The 19479-nt window shown below is 41.0% G+C and overlaps 2 protein-coding genes across 6 annotated transcripts in view; both read left to right on the forward strand.

Moving 5' to 3' along the window:
• The window catches only part of ube3c (ubiquitin protein ligase E3C), a 33121-nt gene extending 21882 nt beyond the window's left edge, over window positions 1-11239 (forward strand). For both annotated transcript variants that reach the window (XM_019883889.1, XM_019883883.1), the window contains exons 20-24: window positions 1402-1614; window positions 4118-4306; window positions 4404-4470; window positions 5761-5891; window positions 9701-11239. In XM_019883889.1, the coding sequence (XP_019739448.1) occupies window positions 1402-1614; window positions 4118-4306; window positions 4404-4470; window positions 5761-5891; window positions 9701-9871 (771 nt within the window). In that variant the 3' untranslated portion in view covers window positions 9872-11239. The remainder of the gene's footprint in view (window positions 1-1401; window positions 1615-4117; window positions 4307-4403; window positions 4471-5760; window positions 5892-9700) is intronic.
• A 1332-nt stretch (window positions 11240-12571) lies between these two features.
• The window catches only part of dnajb6b (DnaJ heat shock protein family (Hsp40) member B6b), a 15456-nt gene continuing 8548 nt past the window's right edge, over window positions 12572-19479 (forward strand). Inside the window, exons 1-3 of one of the 4 annotated variants that reach the window (XM_019883908.1) lie at window positions 12578-12680; window positions 13312-13481; window positions 16773-16863. In XM_019883908.1, the coding sequence (XP_019739467.1) occupies window positions 16799-16863 (65 nt within the window). In that variant the 5' untranslated portion in view covers window positions 12578-12680; window positions 13312-13481; window positions 16773-16798. Of the gene's footprint in view, window positions 12681-13179; window positions 13482-16562; window positions 16703-16772; window positions 16864-19479 lie in introns of those variants that run through there. The other 3 variants (XM_019883917.1, XM_019883900.1, XM_019883926.1) reach the window with 3 other exon arrangements.

Consider the following 19479-nt stretch of genomic DNA (forward strand, 5'->3'; position numbering starts at 1 on the left):
AGGTCCCCCCCCCCCCGGCCCCACCCCCACCCTTTGACAGATGCTGATGCCTTTTAAAGGCATTATAATTTTATTGATCGCTAATGTTGTAAATTAAGCCATTTATTTGGCAGCCAAGCGAATGCACCTGCAATGTTGTTGCCGTTTATTCCACCTGATGGTGCCTCGATCTGCGTTAATTGCGCGGCCACTGCACTCACTTATATTAAAACGCCCACGAGGGGGGGCATAATAATTAATTCTTAACGTCTCCAAGTCATTTTGGCACAATTTCTGGCAATAAACACTCGTGAATAAAGTAAGTGGCGTCGGGGGGTGGGGGATGCGATGAGTTTTTTTTTTCCCTTCCTTTTCCCATCTATAAACTTAGCCTCTTCCCGGCACGAGTGTTATTGATGGCTTTCAAGGGGCCACGCGGCACATATGGTCCTCAACGAGCGCTCGCCACTGCCGAAATACTAAGTGGATTATTTTTTTTTTTTTGCATACAAAATAGACAATGTTTGAAGTTGCGCAATTAACCCGTGTTTAGAAAAAAATAGCCATGATTTATGACTCGGCGGCTGTGTGTTTAAGATTCATGCATTATGGAAATCGTCTAGATTTATAATCCATTTAGCTGATGCGGTCAGGGTTTTAGCGCGATCATTTATAAAGAGACGCATATTTTAGCATCTCTGATGGGCTCCCTTTTTTGGGGGGGGACGATTTCACTACATTAGCTTTGGTGTTTTTTTTTTTTTTTTTTTTTTTAAATGTTACACCTGCCCACCGCCGCTTCTTAATGGTGTCTCAGGTCAAGGTGAGAATTGGCATTTATAAAAGTTCCGGATGGCCCGAGCGGAAGCCAGGCGCGCTTCGGATGGATTGTGTTGTGCTCGCCGTCACGCTTGTTGCGCAGATTTACGATCTTCGCACCAAAAAAAGTCGGCGAGGTTTGATATTTTGCGCCATCTGTTTGAATCTGTTGGGACTTTGAAATTGAGCGTTCGAAAGTGTTTTATGTTTTAATTAATTATTATTTTTTGATAGTGTCATCACGCACCTCACACGACCAGCAAAGCAATTCCCGATTTTCTTTTTTTTTTTAATTTAATTTAATTTTATTTGATTTTTTACAGTGTGTTTACTTAAAGTCCCTGTAAAGTGATAATGTCTTCTAAATTTGCCATCTTAAAGAGAAGTGTTGTGAACAACTCTGCCAAATTGGACTGCTTTTAAAAAAATAATAAAGTAGAAAAAAATCATTCTTCAAAATCTTGAAAAGTCAAGCTGTTTTATTTGCTCTCAACCGCTGCAGACAAACAAAAAGGTAAAAATTATATTCCAACTAGAAAAAAAAAATCCTGAAAGAATCAGGATTTGTGTTTCTGAGACTGGATGTGTGATTTGGCTCCCCAGGCTCTGTATGAAAACATGCTGGTGGAGTTGCCCTTTGCCAGTTTCTTCCTGTCCAAGCTGCTGGGCACCAGCGCCGACGTGGACATCCACCACTTGGCCTCTCTGGATCCGGAGATGTACCGGAATCTTCTTTTCCTCAAGAGCTACGAGGGCGATGTGGAGGAGCTGGGTCTCAACTTCACCGTGGTCAACAACGATCTGGGAGAGGCTCAGGTGACACATTTCCTTGATCTATAAATTGCATGTTTTTGCTAGGTGGCCATAAGTGTCACTTTATCAAAATGTTCTTCACGGCACACACGCGGATACGGTGTATGTTCGGGACTGACCGATGCAGATTCCGATATTTGCAAAATTCTGATCACCGATTAAACCGGACGATTATTTAAAATAGATATAACCAATCAAATAACTTTGTTTTTGGTCCATTGGCACATATATCAGCAAAAATACGAGTATTGTGTTCTTCAATTTATTTATTTATTTATTTATTTTTATCACACAAGTGTGTCGACCTGTAACCTGTTAACACGATAAGCTGTCCGCTGTAGTAACCGCTGTCCCTCAAGGAGTTGTCTTTGTAACAAAGAGAAAATTCGGCACGGCATTAAAAAATTATTTTTGGGGGATGGGGGGGCTGAATCTCATTCTCTTTGTCTTGGGTTGTGATGTGTCTAAATGTCGAAGTCAAAGCTCGGGCACCCACATCCAGCCCGCACCAGCATTTTATTTGTCCTGAAAAGGCAAATTATGTCAGTTGACTTCATGTTCCTGGTGAATTTGTGAACCCCAAATTGCGCGCGGGTCCCCCTGTAAGACAAAAGTCAGGTTTCGGTGCCGTTAAAAATTCATTTTCCGTGTGTTTGAGCACTTTTTTAGCGTCATTGGCAAGAACACACACAGCCATCCTGTTGACCCCCCCCTCCCCCCCAACCCCGCCTTGCACCACCTCCTCTCGAAATGATCTCAGCACGCCTGACAGAGGCAACCGGCATCTCCGAGGCACGTCTCGCTCCCGATGCTCAGAGATCCAGCCTAGAACTGTTTACTCTGCGCCTTTAACGCGTCTTATTAGCTCTCGTCAAACAGCGCCTGAAAATGGCCGAGTCGCAATGCGGCCTCGGCAAACACGATAGGGGGCGAGAAAACAATTTGCGGAAGATTAGGCACACACCCGGGAGCAGCCTGCCCTCCGTTTGCACCCCGGCGAGATAGCAAACGGCCAGATAAGAGCCGTAATTCTTCTACATTAGCAAATAATCGCGCTCTCCGCCGTCCAGAGGGGCGCCCCCCCAAAAAAAAATCGGAGCAACAACTTTCATTCCTGTATAATCTGACTAAACAGTCTTGTGAATCTTATCACGATCCGGGTTTTGTTTGGGCCACGTCAGAGAGGCCCTGATTCAACTCTGGTGTAATGTCTGACTGGTGAGTTAATAACCTGCCCAAAGTGTCTCGGTCACAAGAGAAATAAGAAAATGAAAAACACATTTTTTCTTTTCAAATAATCATTTTAAGATTTGATATGCACACATAAGGCCGGAATTATTCATACGGACATTAAGATTTTGAGCTGAAGTGTCTCCCTTAGTTTGTGGTTTCATGTTAAGGGGGATTTTTTATTTTTTTGTAAAGACCTCAACGCCATCACATTTTTTAGCTTGGAAATGCTTGTTTCGATTGAGCTGGCGCATCGCTTTCACCCAAACGCACATCGTGATTTTTTTTCTCAAAATTGTGGTCTGGACTTAAAATTGAATCATGATAAACTCCTTTTCCAAGATAGCCTTTTCAAACTTTAAAAGTATTTACGGTACAAAAACACCAAGTTCATTCATTTATTATCTATATATTGTTCTTCTATTGGCCTATCGATCAGTTATCAGACTTCTACTCTGCCAAATATTGGACTAGGCATCAGCTGATTTTTTTTTTTCCTATTTCCTCAAGAGGATGATCTTTAAAACTATTTTACTCCCTTACTTTCTTTCCCTTGAGCATACACCCATTCAAAAAAACAAATAAACAAAAAAAAAAACATCACTCTTGTTTTCGACCCGGTACAAATAAATTTGCGCTTCAACCGCATACCTCACAATTTCTCCATGTGCTTAATCGCCGCGTTCAAACCCGCGCCGATTACAAGCACTGTCAAAAGTGACAAACTCCATGCGCTATTTAGCGGCGAAAGACTCTTGTAAAGCACGCCGTCGGCCGTCGGTTGTTCTCGTCCTCCTCCGCAGACATTATGATGTCATCATAAACTCGCCTTTATGAACCGCTGTGAGCACGTTTTATCAAGCGCTAACTGCTCTAAAGCTAATGAAAAGAGAGCTCGGGGCCAAATTGTATGGGAGCAGATGTTCATTGGCTGCGCTATATTTAGCCGAGCACTTAACCGCGGGCACTCGACATGGGGGCGGGGCGATGGGGGTGGGGGGTAGGACACCTTTAATCAGAGTGCTCCAGGATAACGTTTTAATTACCTCTCTGTGATTGAGTTCCATCCGCCTCGCACGATTGCCGCCAACCCCTCTTTCGTCACGGTTCGCTATTCATGAGTTCATGTTGTTTTTGTGCCTAGATGACACAAGATGGTGCCCAAGCTTAGCCAATAGGAAAGTAGTAATTTGTCCAGGAAGTACAATGAAGTCTTTTTTTTTTTTTGACTAATTAATTTTGTTGTTGATGATATGGCACACAAATCTGCATGCAGGTGGTGGAGCTAAAGCCAGGCGGGAAGGACATTCCCGTCACCACGGCCAACCGCATCGCGTACATCCACCTGGTGGCCGACTACCGGCTCAACAAGCAGATCCGGCCGCACTGCCTGGCCTTCAGGCAGGGCCTGGCCAACGTGGTCAACTTGGAGTGGCTGCGCATGTTCGACCAACAGGAGATCCAGGTGGCTGAAACGTCAAAGGGGTTGCCTTGTGTCAATCCCGCGATGCAACTTGGCCAAATGAAACTTTTTTTGTTTTGTTTTGTTTTTTTTTAAACAGGTGCTGATATCTGGTGCCCATGTGCCAATTTGTCTTGATGACCTGAAAAAGTTCACCAATTACTCAGGTAAGATGGAAGAAATAATGTCACGTGGTCAGTTTGTGTCGTCGACCAATTCCAGTGTTCCCTTGCTACTTTACTGTTCAGATGTTCCGGATTCTCTTTTGCGTGGATTTTGATTTGTGAGCATAATTTCATGTATTGTAATTTTACCCTGCTATTTTGGCACATTTTCTTCCTACTTTAATTCCAAGTTGGACCAGTCTCAAAAACATTATTATTATTTTTTTAAACAAATGAATGTTCCATTCACTGATCACTTTACCAATTAACTTCATATTTTATTGTTATTTTTATTTTTCAAGTGCGGAACATTTCACTGCATCTATGCAAAACTCCACTATCGACAAAAAAAAACAAAATAAAATTTTTTTTCAATAACAATGTAATTGCTGATCGTTGATTTAAAAAAATATATCTAGCTTTGTTTTGTGGTTCAAGAAGACAAGGTTAATAAGTTGCACAACATCCATGCAAACGTCTGCCGTGGTTAAAAATCAGTTTTATTTAAAAAAAAAAGAAAAAAGTGTGTGTGTGTGTGTGTGTGTGTGTGTATATATATATATATATATATATATATATATATATATATATCATTCTAAAATTGTTTTTAAAAAAAGCATTAACATATTTTCAAAAATGATCAATTTGTCGTAAAATGTCATCTCATCAGTATTGGACATGACACTCCATCTGGAACAGAAAAACATGAAATGTATATATTTTTAACATAATATGAAAATATTTTTGAAAAAAATTGGCACTTGATTTATTGATACTTTCACGGACATTGTGAAGTTGATTATTTTTTAAATATGTATAAAATTTTTTTAATGGAAAATGTTTTTTAAAAAATACATAGAAGACACAGGTAAAATATTTTTAGATTGATTTCAATACATCATAATTTAAAATAATATTTTCATAGTATAATCTTCAACATAGTCCAGGGTTGTTAAACTTGATTTAATTGCGGGCAACGTTGTAGATGACATTCCCCTTATAACTGTGACGCAGTACACCATACAAGTGTATAACCATTTAATCGTCTTGTTGCGTTATTTCATCATATTTTTATCAACAAATTTGTTGAAGTTATTTATATTGCGCTTTCACACAGCGCTTTACAGAACAGTTAACGGAACAAAACTAATATAACGGAGCGCAGAGCATAAAACATGGACAATCATCACAATCGTCACAACTATTCCTGCGTACGCCTCGTTATTTGAAGCCGTTATAGATGAAAGAGGAGAGAATCAAAAGTACGGCGCTCCAATTTTTGCATCTCCGCAGGGGGCTACACGGCCACCCACCCTGTCATTCAGATCTTCTGGGAGGTGGTGGAAGGCTTCACAGACGAGGAGAAGCGCAAGCTGCTCAAGTTCGTCACCAGCTGCTCCAGACCCCCTCTGCTCGGCTTTAAGGTTTGGACCCCTTTCTCATTCTCGATGAAAAAGTCCCAGTTTTTACAGGTGTAAGCAAAAAAAAAAGAAGGGCTTACAGGATGTGAAATGTACACAAAGACCACCACGCCAAACTCGGGCGCCCTCTTAAGTGGAAACGTGGCTTTGATGTGTTCGTAATGCAAATAAGGAGATGACTTCTTGAAAGCGGACACGGATACGACGGGTCTGATAAGCGATTAAAGTCTTATCAGGCACCAGGTCACGACCTTGCTCAGCTCTGTCCGGACAAATATTCTTGTCTTTTTTTTTTTTTTTTTTAAAGTCATTATCAAACTGAACTTTCAAACGTGAATTCTCAGAACAGAAGTTGATGTCTGTCTGTTAGCGCAATACGTGTCCTCGACATTTATTAGACTGCTACCAAGGGTTAATGCTACTGCTGTCCGATTTCAAAAGAATTTGTAATATCCAAAGTCATTGTGTGGTGTTTTTGTAATGGTTCAGGAAGCAGCTTTTATACCAACTTTCATTTTTAATGCTTGAATTAGCTCCGATTTTTATGGTCGTCTGTGAGTTTTCATGTCGACTTTTGATGAAGTACGTTGTCTTGATTGCCAAATTCTATTTATTTATTTTGATCTGAAAGAGAAATGCTAGCTTACACAGTTTAAAATGCTGAATTCAGTTTTAAAATGCCCTGTTCCTGTTCTAAGCATCAAGAGCGCTGAAATGGCACGAGACTACGGTAAATATGCTCTTCCCGTTAGCGGGGTCTTTGAACTAATTCAACTAGTACAGTGGTACCTCCACTTCGGAACGTCTCTTCATACGAAATTTTCAAGTTACGAAACACCTGAACAGGAAAATATTGCCTCGTTATGAAAGAAATTTCAAGATGCGAAGGGTAAAAATACAGTATGGTCTGCTACTCGCAGCTCCTGAACGCAACATACTTGTCGCTGCTCTGCCATTGGCTACTCCCGAGCATCATCCGGGCATCCTATTGGCTAAGAGGGGCCTCTACCGTATGTATCTGTGTGTGTAGATTGATAAATAGATTTGTGTTTATGCAGCATCCTCGTCATTCGCCCATCGGGCCACGAGGCGTTCCAATAGTTTTACGTAAATGTGAATCACCCAGAAAAAGTGTTCACCAGTCAGGCGATCGCTCACTATGCTGATGTTTGCCTTGGACATTTTTGAAGGATTGTTTAAAGCTGACAAAAGCAAACGTCCTTGGATCAGTTCTTGACAAAACGCCAGGCAAAAACCACTACTGAGAGAGAACATCAACTAAAGACGGTAAAAAAACGATGCGGAAGCAGTCAAAGGTTAAATGACCATCATTTTTTTATTTTTTCTTTATATTATGCACAACTCTCATTTATTGTGCACTAATCTAATTGTAACATGTATTTGTTCCATATTTTGATGCATTTTTATGCTTTAGGAAACATTTATGTCTGAATTTTGGGGGGGCTTGGAACGGATTAGGGCATTTACATGGAAAACACGTCTCTACTTATAACATTTTCTCCTTAGACATTTCTCCCAGAACCAACTAATTTCGTAAGTAGAGGTACCACTGCACATACAGTCATCCCTCGTTTATAGCGGTTAATGGGGACCAAAACCACCCGCGATAAACGAAAATCCGCGAAGTAGCGACCAATTAACATATACAGGTTAAAAAAAAAAAAAAATTTTAAGTCCGCAAAAAGTCCGCAAACAGTCCGTGAGAAGCTCTAAAACAACAGTGAGTCACATAGAGCAACATGTACAGTACTGTACTCCATGTATATGGAAATTCTTATTATTATTATTATTATTTTTTTTTTTTATGAATATGTTTGAAAAAAATCCACTATGCACCGAATCCGCGATAAACAAACCACGAAATAGCGAGGGATCACTCTACTATACATAATTTGTATTTTGTCTGAAGAAACAAAAAAAAACATTTTGATGATTTTTGGACAAAAGCTGGATGATTAAAAATGCGTACTATTTTGATGCTTTCACCGGAGCTCACTGAAATTGAAAGAAGCCACATTTAAGTACTTGATTAACCCCGGATGGTCCACGAAACTAAATCAGTGGTCGCAGTCTCATAAAACGTGTGAAGCACTTTACACGAAGGCATTTCTAATTGGGGCCTTGAGCTCGAACGCTTTGGGAAGTATCAACCGACGTCCATTGGGATTGTATCATTTTTATTGGTCTCATTAGCTTTCTCAAACTTTACGGTTGTCCTGCGGGACCACGGTAAGGACCCAAACTCTTTAAAAAAAAAAATCCCTGCTGTTACCTTTCGGTCGCCTCCTCCTTTTTTAATCCATTTGACTTTGGCCAGCACGAGTGGGCAATCCTCCCTCTTACGGGTGTTAATTTGTGGTCGGCGGGGGCAACCCCCTGACCCGGCCCCCCCTGGCTGGAACCAGCTCCGCCTTAATTAGCTGTCGTGAAAGGAGCCCGGGATTCATTAGCGGAGATATAGGTGCTGTCAGGCAGAGCCATTTAAAAAAGATGATGGAAACTGCACTTTTTTTTTTTTCTTCCTCCTGCCCCTCGCCTGGGGAACGATCGCCGCCGTAACGACGCGTTCTCAATAAGCAACGATAGTTTAATACGGTAATTGACGGCAAAATGGGGTCGTCGCGGTTGAGCCCCCGAAGAGCCATTTAATCGGGATGATAGGGTATTTGCTGACTTGAAAGAGCGGGTAGGAAATCGCGGCTGCTCGTGATGGAAAGGCTCAATGTCACAGTCGGCAGATGAGGAAGGAAAAAAAAATAATGAAAAAATGAAATGAGCATTCCCCCGCTAGATTAAAGTGCGTTCTCTTTCCTAAATGTATACTTTGTACAGTGATCAATGTAGCGGGGGCACAGAACTGAACAGTTTTGAAAAAGAATTACATTCCCATTTTTTTTTTTCTTCGTTCAATGTATTTTTTTAAAACAAATCCAAACAATAAATGAATCCATCTTGCAACACTATCAGCAGCCATCTCGTTACCTCTGCGTCCCAGACGCATAATTTTCCCGCGGGACGCACAGTTCCAAATAATGTGTGTTTTTGGGACGCAAGGAAATTTCTCAGTCCCAAAAAAAAAAATACGGTAAATCTTTTCTTCCAGCAACGATCGCAGTTTGACCATCGCCGCCATTGTTGTTTTGATCTCGCGTTCAGTAATCTCGCGTGATTTAACGAGATTTCCGTTCTCGCGAGACGAGATTGGCCTTCACTTCGCGGTAAGCAGACGATTGCCAAGTTGTGTTACGTCAAAACAAGTGTTGCGAACAAGTGTTGCGAAAGTTTATTGCGGAGATATCACAGAGGAAGCAGCTAAAGTTGGATCGTTTTTTTTGCGATGATAAGTTGACTTTGAGAAAGCCTTGCATCATTGGAAGCAGAATAAAGAGAATTTATTAACTCAAAGACTGAACCATGGCATGAAATAAGAACCTATTTCTCAGCAAATGTTGTATGCCTGAATTATTAAAATTTTTGCAGCATTTGTTTATAAGAAATAAACCTATTATCAATGTATATTGTTGTTGTTTGTGTTCTTATCATATGCAATTGAAGAAGTAGACCATTTCAAAATTAGAAATTTGGGACTCTCAAAATGCATAATGGGACTCGTACTTTTCTGATCAGCGAGTCCCTCAAACTGTAAAATTATCACTGTATCAGATTTATTACACATACCGGTGAATGTTTTGACCTTACAGGTCAGGTTTATGCTCACATGAAAATAAATGAATCGTGACTTGACTTTCAGTCTCTGAGGCATTCACTGTGACAAATCTTTTTAATCCAAGGAGCTGTACCCGGCGTTCTGCGTCCACAACGGCGGCACCGACCTGGACCGGTTGCCCACGGCCAGCACCTGCATGAACCTGCTCAAGCTGCCCGAGTTCTACAGTCAGCACCAGATGAGGAACAAGCTGCTCTACGCCATCGAGTCATCATCCGGCTTCGAGCTAAGCTGAGGCTACGGCGTGCACTGAATTTGCTGAGGTTTTTTTTGGGGAGGGGGGTTGTGTGTGTATGCGTGTGTGCGTGCTGAATGCGTGTGGAGCGCCAGTGGACGACCAGCCTCGCTTAAATAGGGCATAGTCGCTATTTAAAAAAAAAAAAATTTTTTTCTTTCAGTTAAATTCAAATTAGCTCATCAGGAAACAAAAACAACGAATGGTCATTTTTCTACTGCACGCCTACTTTCTGTTGATTCTTTTGCGCTGGTATGACGAGTATTCGCCTGATCACTAATTGACACTAACGCAATCGTAAAGTTGGAATTCCATTTCAGATTTTTTTTTTTTTTTTTTTTAGGAAAAAACAGGGTAGGAAACTCGGCCATAGATATAAAACAAAGAAATGTTGAGACAGTCAAGAACCCCCCTTATGGGATTAGAATTGTTATATTTATCCACCAAATGGCATTGCCGCCCCCCCTCCCCAATGCAGCAAAATTTCAGTCTTTAGGGTTTCTTCTATTCACGTTATAACTCCTTCAGCCTAGAATATACATTAAAAAAAAGAAATTACATTTTGGTGTGGAAGTGTTGAAATCCTCCCAATATCAACACAAAAGACTTTGATTTCGACACGGATTAGCCTTTCGTCGGATATCTTAATGCTAATGCGAAACCTATTGGGGAAACTCATACATAACTCTTTAAGCAACCGATATTTGAACACAAAGGGCGCAGATGGGAATTCACTATCATAATAGCTGCACTCATATTCTTTATCCTCTGCGAGGATCATAGAAGAGCTGTAGTTTAGACTGTACAAACATTCATGTACAGTATCTCCATGTGTCTTTTTTTTTAATACTTTTTCTCGGTGGCCCAGGCTGGCAGCCGCGTAATCATTCAATTGATGCAAAGTTTGACACAAAAAAATGTTTCCATTCTTTTTATGTCATGACTTTCAGAACTATTTTTTTCTCAGTACATAAAACATTTTTTTTTGTAATTTTTAATTGAATGTATTGATGGCATTTCCTTTTATTTCAGTGCGGAATGATGATTTGTAATTCAAGTGATTTCAGTTACAAGTTTGGTCACGAAATGATTTAAATTCATATCTAAAGGCGTGCATTGCACATTACACAACCAACTAACCAACTAAGACAAAATAGTGTGGCGATGTGTTTTTTTTTAAGGCAGGTGAGCCCTAAACCAAGGCTAATAATGCTGAGCAGTGCATAAGCAACATTAGCGCTTTGTCGTGTATATCTTTTTTTCTTCCACCAAAGATGAAGTGACATCACATAGATTATATTTAAAAAAAAAAAAAGGGCAATACAAGAATAGAGGGACTGTGAAGTGTGCGCCACAACAGCATTTGTGATTTCTTAAAATATTACTAGCGTGTGTCATAGCCACAGCAGCGAACGCGGACAAGGTTTTTGTTAAGGCGGATTTATTCAGCGGGATGACGTATTTGTGAATATGTACATGTTCTCTTGTATGATTCATTATTTCTTCAGTATTTGTACAGGTTTCCTTGCTCTGTGTGTGTGTGTGTGTGTGTGTGTGTGTGTGTGTGTGTGTGTGTGTGTGTGTGTGAGAGAGAGAGAGCGAGAGAGAGCGAGAGATTGTGTCATGTGGTTAGAATTGTTCCGCGTAGCGACAACAGAGTGTATGGAAATGAATAAATCCACTTTTCTTTTTTTTTCCAGCTTTCTCTTCTTGTATTTCAAGTAAGGGTGCTGACATAAAGCAAGAAAGGGGAGGGGGGCAGATTTGTCCTGGCTCTTTATGGCCTCTGACATATAATTAAAGAAACATCCAGTTAAGAAACACTGAGCAGAACTATTCTGGCCTTGAGATGCATTACCGGACCGGGCACAAATTAAAGCTTGTGTGCGTTTGTCATAAATCCACTCACAGCCATCCATCGCTTTTTTGGACCCACGCCATCTCCTCCTCTCTTCTCTGCAACATCTCATATCTCAGGAGCCCCCAAAGCTTCACCATGTGTGACTCAAACTAGTAATTGGGTCTTAAAAAAGCCGACTTGTCATTGAAATGAGGGATTCATCTCAATTACCCCGAGATTTATTCCGGACTATTACCCGGTGATGGATTATAACTGACAAAGTTAATGTGGGATGCTGTGAATCATCGACGGCATCTAATACACTTTAGCCCGCCGGTGAAAGCATTTTAAGGGCAAATTAAAGCTTTTAGTCTTTGTCTTCAAGCAAAACTTCACAAAGCTGTTTTTTTTTTCTTAATCAACTGCTACAAGTGTTTCATCCTTTCCAGCAGGACACCCTCATCAAAGTAGCATAAAAGGGCGAAAATTGTGATATTACATATTTTTAACTTCAGGTATTTCGACGAAAGCATGTCAGACATATTACAACGCCAGGAAACCGTTTCCACCTCTCCCTGAAACTAAATTACAGCACAAATCACAAGAAGTCCTGAGAAGCCGAAACGAGGAGGTTCTTTTCTTGGGTTTTGCTACCCTCTAGTGGCCACAGGCTGTAACTGCGCCGATAAGCACAGTATAAATGCATGTCAATGGCATTGATTTTGTAATACATGGAAATGTTATGACAATACTTGATACATTTTTTTGTGAGGGGTAGCCACGTTTCTAATAATAAGTCGTGTATGATTTTTTATTCCTCGTAGTGATTGGGGTCTAATCAGTTCCAGCCGCCAATGAGGTCCACTGTAATTCAAGGCTGTTTGTCATTTTCAAAGCTCTCGCCTGCCAAGACGAGCTCCTGTCGACCAAAACGGCAGGGACGACCTTCGTTTCACATCGGAAATCAACGTGAGTGTCACTTCAAAGACTCTTTACATATTTTCCGAAGGAAAATAATACCATTGACTTTATTATTATTATTTTTTAATCGAAACCCTTTCCCAGCCATTTGACTTAACGTAGAATTTGACAGATTTTTATCGCGTAGGTAAAACTGACTTTTTCTTATTGTTTGCTATCCACAAATTTTGGTTTCTGCAGTGTTCAAATATTAAGTAGCCGGTACTCACTTTGCACAAAATGTATGGACCCAGATGGTCTCTTTTCCTCGGTGCACAAGTAGCGCAGGTAACCCAGCGATGCTTGTACATGGAACGATTGTAGTCAGTTTATGAATGTATTTCATGATAATTTTTAAACTTCATTCGACGTTGGGACGTTAAAGGGGGTCACATTGCGTCCTCGTCTCGTGCGTCATCACAGATGCGCAAAAAGATCAGTCGACACTGAAAGGCGTGCTACCTTTATGTACCCCTCGTAGGAAACGTAAGTGTCAGATGTCCTACTTAGAGGTGACATCGGGAGGGCAAAATTAAAATTCCAGTAAAAACACAGACTTGTTATACAGAGAATTTTGACAGCTTGTAAGAACTATTGACTGCCTGCGGTAAAGCAAAATAACTTTAGCTGTGGGGTTTAGGTGAATCTCTGACGGTTCGTGAACGCAACGACAGCACACATTTCCAGTAGTTCAGCGGCGTACCACCAGCAGCCTCGCGGTGTCATCGGCTGCTGCTAGTCGTCCAAACGGAAATTCGAAGCGGTTACCAGAGCTTCGTGAGGTCGGATCAGTTTCCATCATCCAACCAAGTGAGTGGACGTTTTACGAGAACCGTTGTTTGTGTACTTATGGCGCCTATTTACGGCAGTTTCTCAATCTACGTCAATTTATTATTTTTTTTACATTTTCAACTCATGCGGCAGATAAATCCAACCGCAGCTAGCTTGAAACACTGCAAGTAAATAAATAAAAAGAAAAGAACGAGCAAGGTTTGAATTAGTCAGAACAGTTTATTCGTTTGATGTATTCATACAAAGAAAATATAAAAATGTTTTACTATTCAAACCGGAGCTACTTAAATGTGTCGACCTGCAAGCAAGACTTTACAACGTCATTAATTTACGTAACGTTTCTCGCTACTTCGCGAACGAAGAGGTTATCCTCTAATAATAAGACTCTGGTGAATTAATTCACGATTAAATGTTCTTTCGACTCCTATCAGACTTTTCTAGAAGTTAATTTTAAGCTGAGAGTTCCCCTCCCACTTTATACGACAACTACAGATGTGACATGTTTAGCTTTCTTTTTGACGTCATTTTCCAGAAAATTCTGCACGAAAACAAATGTTTCAGATTAAAATGGTAAATTTTTTAGGAACAATTTAAAACATGGTCATACGGAAAAAAACTTAAGAAAAAAAGGTTTAGTTTTAAATTCTAAAATTTTACAATTTTATAAAGCTCAAAATGAATTAATAGTGAAAGTAAAAATGTAATTTTTGTCAGCTAAACTCCCATGTGTTTTGAGGAAAAAAATATTACAGATTTTTTTTTAAAGTTGTAACTTTGCAACAACAAAGTTGTCAAATAAAAGTTGCATGTTTATTATATATTATTGTATTTTTTAAAAAGTAACATTGTAAAGCTGTATATTTTTGAGATTTCGTACTTACTTTGTTGTCCTTGTGGCTCCAACACCTTGTTTGTTAATTTTTTGCTGATTTTGAGCGCTCTACCACATTTTGGGTTTTTCTGTTGCTGCGATTGCATCCTGATGGATGAGTCTTATCAGAAAAATGCTTGTCATCCAGCACAGGCTTACACAACTAGCGTGAATCATGTTTTGAATAAAATTTTGTGTGTGTAATGACAACACATTTTGTTCATGGTCATTTCTCTTTAAACTTAAATCACCAGCTTTACAGATGCCACATCTGTTGTGCTTTTGGTGGTAAGAAATAAAACAGGCTTTTGCTCACTAATATTAAATTTGTTGTCGCAGCGTTGTGAGTTTTTAGAGTGAAGGCTAGATTAGACAGCTGCTCACAACCAAGCTTAGTTCACCACCAGCAGCCATTTTGTCTACAGACCTTTCCTTCAACCATCTACCTTGATGGTCACGTGACTTTCAGAATGAGGCCGCTCTGCTTTTATTCTACACTCACGCGAAGCGCGAGCTTGCCTTGCCTGTGTCAATAATGTTGCGACCAAAAGTGGAGCACAATATTGTTCTGTGATGTGCCATTCATTTTCTTTCGTGCTTATCCTCATTAGGGTTGTCGGTGAGCAGGAACATATCCAAGCTGACTGTGTAAAACATGTGGTACACCCTGGACTGGTCACCACCCTATCACAGCGCACATAAAGACATATGACAAACTACAAATAATATAATGTACTGTATTTTCCGCACCTACAAGTATTCAATTTTCTCAAAAGTTACGCCTTATATATGGATCACTATTCTGATTTCTTGGATGTAGTATTTGAAGTGTTCTGTGAAGCGCTTTGTTACAGCTGCAGCGGTTATGAAAGCACAGTATAAATAAAAGCTGTATTGTATTGTAATCCCTTTAGCGTAGCGCCATCAAGTGGATGCATAATGCAACCGCAGCCACTATTGTAGCTTCTATTCTATGCGCCTTATAATGCAGTGCGCCCTATAAATGGAAACATTTTTAAAATAGAGCATTCATTGAAGGTGCACCTTATACCCCGAAGTGCCTTATCATGCGGAAAATGCGGTATATTATAATATGAATATATAATAACATATGTTAGTGAATTCAACAAATTGTTTTGTTAGATTAGGCTAATGGTTACTCAACAAAAACTTGATCTTTTGGCAAAAACTGCAGCAATTCCAGCTCGATCCGGGTCACGGCACTAATCGAAAAGTTCTGGGGAACTTTCACCAGGTCTCACAATATTGTATGAACAGTAACTACTGTACCGGAAGACTGTATATATTCCAAGTTGAACAAATGGAGACCAGAATGACAGATACCGTCGTGGAGCCTTCTCCGCCAAATTTAATGCAAGTCTTCCATTTTAGCCAATCAGAAACCTGGGGAAAATCTATTTTTTGGGGGGGGCCAAGATGCAATGCTAATGAATAAACAGTTAGCACATAGGCAACATAAAATGGCCCACCTTACACTGCCACTGCCAAATTCCCCCAGCGCCCTCCCCCCGGCTCCCAAAATCCCCCCACGTGCTCGTAACACAAACACAATCTAACCGCAAAGGCCACTGATATAAATAGTGAGCAAAACAGGGCACGACAAGCGTTGCAGTGTAAACAGTCGAACCTTGTGTATCCTTTCACTATGACAACCGTGTGCGTGTGCGTGTGCGTGTGTGTGTGTGTGTGTGTGTGCGTGTGCGTGCGAGCTCGCGCGCGCTCACTGTCATTTAGCTGGATATCGCGGAAGATGTCAGGTTGAAGCGCTATTTCTGTAAGGTCAACATCGCACAGACTTGTGTATCCCTTGACACGTTTGCTCAACAGATGTCGTTTCTACGGTCTGTCGGGAAACGCGGCGTTCTTGCCCGATGCAATGTTTGGGAAGCAAAAAAAAAAAAAAGCTTACAAAATATATTTTGTTGTATGCAACTTGCCTTTCAGTCTAATATACAGCTGATTTTTTTTTTTTTGTCCTGCATGTTGACAGAAAACTGGCAATGGGCTTCCTTCGAGTGCCTCACACTTGAGTGAAGCCGATGACAAGCTCGTCATACCGAAGCAGACATTTAGATGTACAGCTTCGTGTGTGTGTGTGTGTGCGTGCGTGAGAGAGAGAGAGAGAGAGACAGAGAGAGAGACAGAGCGAGAGCGAGAGAGAGAGAGAGAGAGAGAGAGAGAGAGAGAGAGAGAGAGAGAGAGAGCTGTTGCGACTTGTCATAAGTTCAACACGCTTCATTCTTGGTGCTGCTCCACGGACATGATTTATTGTTTCATAACCTCGGGGCCCACGGTTGAGCTTGAGCTTTTTTGCACTGTTTGCACTGCTACTTTGGAGTCGTTCAGCGTGAGCGAATGCCAGTCACTGCTTCTCTTTTGAAAACTCGACTCCCAACCCCGCTTGTCTCTCCACACAGGAGCCTCTCATTGTCCCGATTGAGCCATGGTGGAGTACTACCAGATACTTGGAGTACACAAAAATGCAACGCAAGCCGACATCAAAAAAGCGTAAGTGTGCTCTCTAATGACAGCTCTCTGGAGAGGAAATGCTTTCATTACTTGACCACAACAGAGGAAGTTGACTTTTTTTTTTTCCCCTGCTAATTCAGTGTCGAATTCAGATATGAAATTGCCCGTTCAGGGTCAAATGTAGATATGAAAAATGCCCCTCCCTCTTGACAGGGGGTTGTCGATTGACAAGTCGCATTCCAACACCAAGGTGTGTGACCAGAATTTCAACGAACGAGGCGTAGTCCAGTGTTTCCCAACCTTTATTAAAGAAATACAATCTATTCTTTCCATCCACGAAGCTAATCACAACTTCTCAGTGAGCCGCAGTAACAATCGTGCATTTTTCACAGAACATGCCGCAGAGTTATATTGTCGTCGACATGTTTTATATATTGTCTTCTGCGAAGACGCTCTCCTTTCAGTGCAAGTATGAAACAGCCTTGGCATTGGCATTGTTTACCACTGACTCATATTGACACTTGTGAGGCGAGCCTCTGCATTATTTCTAGTTCCAGTAGTTCTTAGGTGTAGAACTGTGTCAAACAATGACTATGAAGATTTTAAAAAAATAGATTTTTTTTTTATCTTATCGACGCATCCGCCCAAAATGTTTCATTGCCTATATTAATTAGCTCAACTCAACTTTATTTATAGAGCACTTTAAAACAACCACCGCTGTATACAAAGTGCTCTACATAGAGCAAAGATCATATATACAACAATAAAAACAATAAATTAATAACAAAGACAGTGGAAAGCACAAAGACAGTAAAACTAAGATCAAGTCTGAGTCTTGCTCAGTCAAATGCCAAAGAATAGAAATTAGTTTTGAGACCAGTTTTAAAGATGGGTAGCGAGGGGGGGCTTGTCGGATGTTCACTGGGAGGTCATTCCTAAGAGAGGGACCGGCGACGGAAAAACCTTCGCTTAGTTCTTGGTACCTCTAATAATGTCTGGTCAGCAGACCTGAGGCACCGGGCAGGTGCGGAGGAGCTCAAGGAGGTAAGGTGGAGCGAGGCTAGTTAACTCATTCACTCCTGAAGACGTTTTAAAACATCTTTTCAGACTTGGTCCAGAATTGGCTGGTACTGAATGAGTTAAAAGATTTCAAACGATCTTAAAAAGAACTCTAAAATGTAGAGGGAGCCAGTGAAGGGGTGCGAGAGTAGGAGTTATGTGCTCCCTCTTACAAGTACCAGTCAAGAGGCGCGCAGCAGCATTCTGGACCAACTGGAGACGCTGAATGGAGGACCTGGGCTAAACTTAGCTCCTCCCCAACACGCCAAAAAAGATGTTGGGCTCTCCTCTGCAAAACTTCCTTGATCCCACGTAGCACGCTCCCATTAGCCTGGGCTTCTGTCCCATCTTGTCTGATTATTACGATGCCTCGGACGTGCCTCTTGAGCAGCAACTGACATACAGAACAACCGTGACTTGTCTGGCAAACACCTGACACACAGAATAACTTTACAATAATCCGACGTAAGCGAGTCCAGTTGACTCACAATCCTTTCACGTGGTCCGCGGCAGCTTCACAAACCGCTAACTCGGCACAAGTCGCGATGCAACGCAAAACAGTCATCCATGTTGACTGACCTTGTTGATCATGTTCGGGAGGATGTCGGCTGTCGGTGTTTTTTTTTTTTTGTGTTGTTGTTTTTTGTTCTGGGGCCAAATAAATTCATTTGAACCAAAGGTGTTCCCATCTGTTGAAAAAAGTCAGAAATTTTATGGTATCAGACTTCAAAATTATTAGCTCAGTCACTTCACTTTTAATTAAAAATCCACAGTTGAAGCCAGTTTTACTACGCAACATGAAATTTTTATTTTGAAGTGGCCGTTTTGGCTATTTGCAAAGAATCGTGAAAAATTAACGACTTGATATTTTGTCCAAATGCTACCAAATTGAACTATGTTTCCTAGAAATTAAGTACTTGAGTTTTCGTCATTAGCGGCGATTAATAACCCAACATAAAACACAAAACTCTGAAGAACTAAGCTCAACGAAGTCAAGGCAGTTTGCCGCATTCAATTTGGTTGGCATGTCTATCATGAGTAGACCTCCCAAAAAAATCTTCAAAACCCTTGTCCAAAAAAAAAAACCCACAAGAGGTCTGCCAATTTGGTTTAAAGCTTTCTTTTTTTAAGACTCATTTTGGCCCTTTCTGGGGTCTTAAAATGAACTACTCCCATTCCTTCTCTCATCTTTGAAGTCAAGATGGCGCCCGAGTAGGCACCCCTAAGCAAGTGCTCTCATGAGCCTTGCTTTTTTTGTTGTTTTTGTGTTTGTTTTGTCACTTTGTGTTTGTTGTTACGTTGTGTGGACCAGATGTGGACTTTTTCAGCATTTTTTGGCCACGACATTCATCAAGGAGGAGACTCTGTGCTTGGTGGTTGCGCCTTCTCGGCAGCATGGGTATACCAGCACTGTTTTTGACTGGGAGGAATGTCGGCGCCAGTTGCTGGACAGTCCCGGGGCGCTTGTGTCTTGTGCCTGTAATGGGCAGCATTTTTCACAGCCCCGCTTTGTTCAGCGGAGAGATCGGTGCTGTTGAACGGTCTGCGGCTGGATGGATGCATGGCTTGAGGAGCCGACGATGAGAAGAAAGGAGC

Source organism: Hippocampus comes, unplaced genomic scaffold, assembly GCF_001891065.2.
Source record: "Hippocampus comes isolate QL1 unplaced genomic scaffold, H_comes_QL1_v1.1 scaffold527, whole genome shotgun sequence".
NCBI classification, from domain to species: Eukaryota; Metazoa; Chordata; class Actinopteri; order Syngnathiformes; family Syngnathidae; genus Hippocampus; species Hippocampus comes.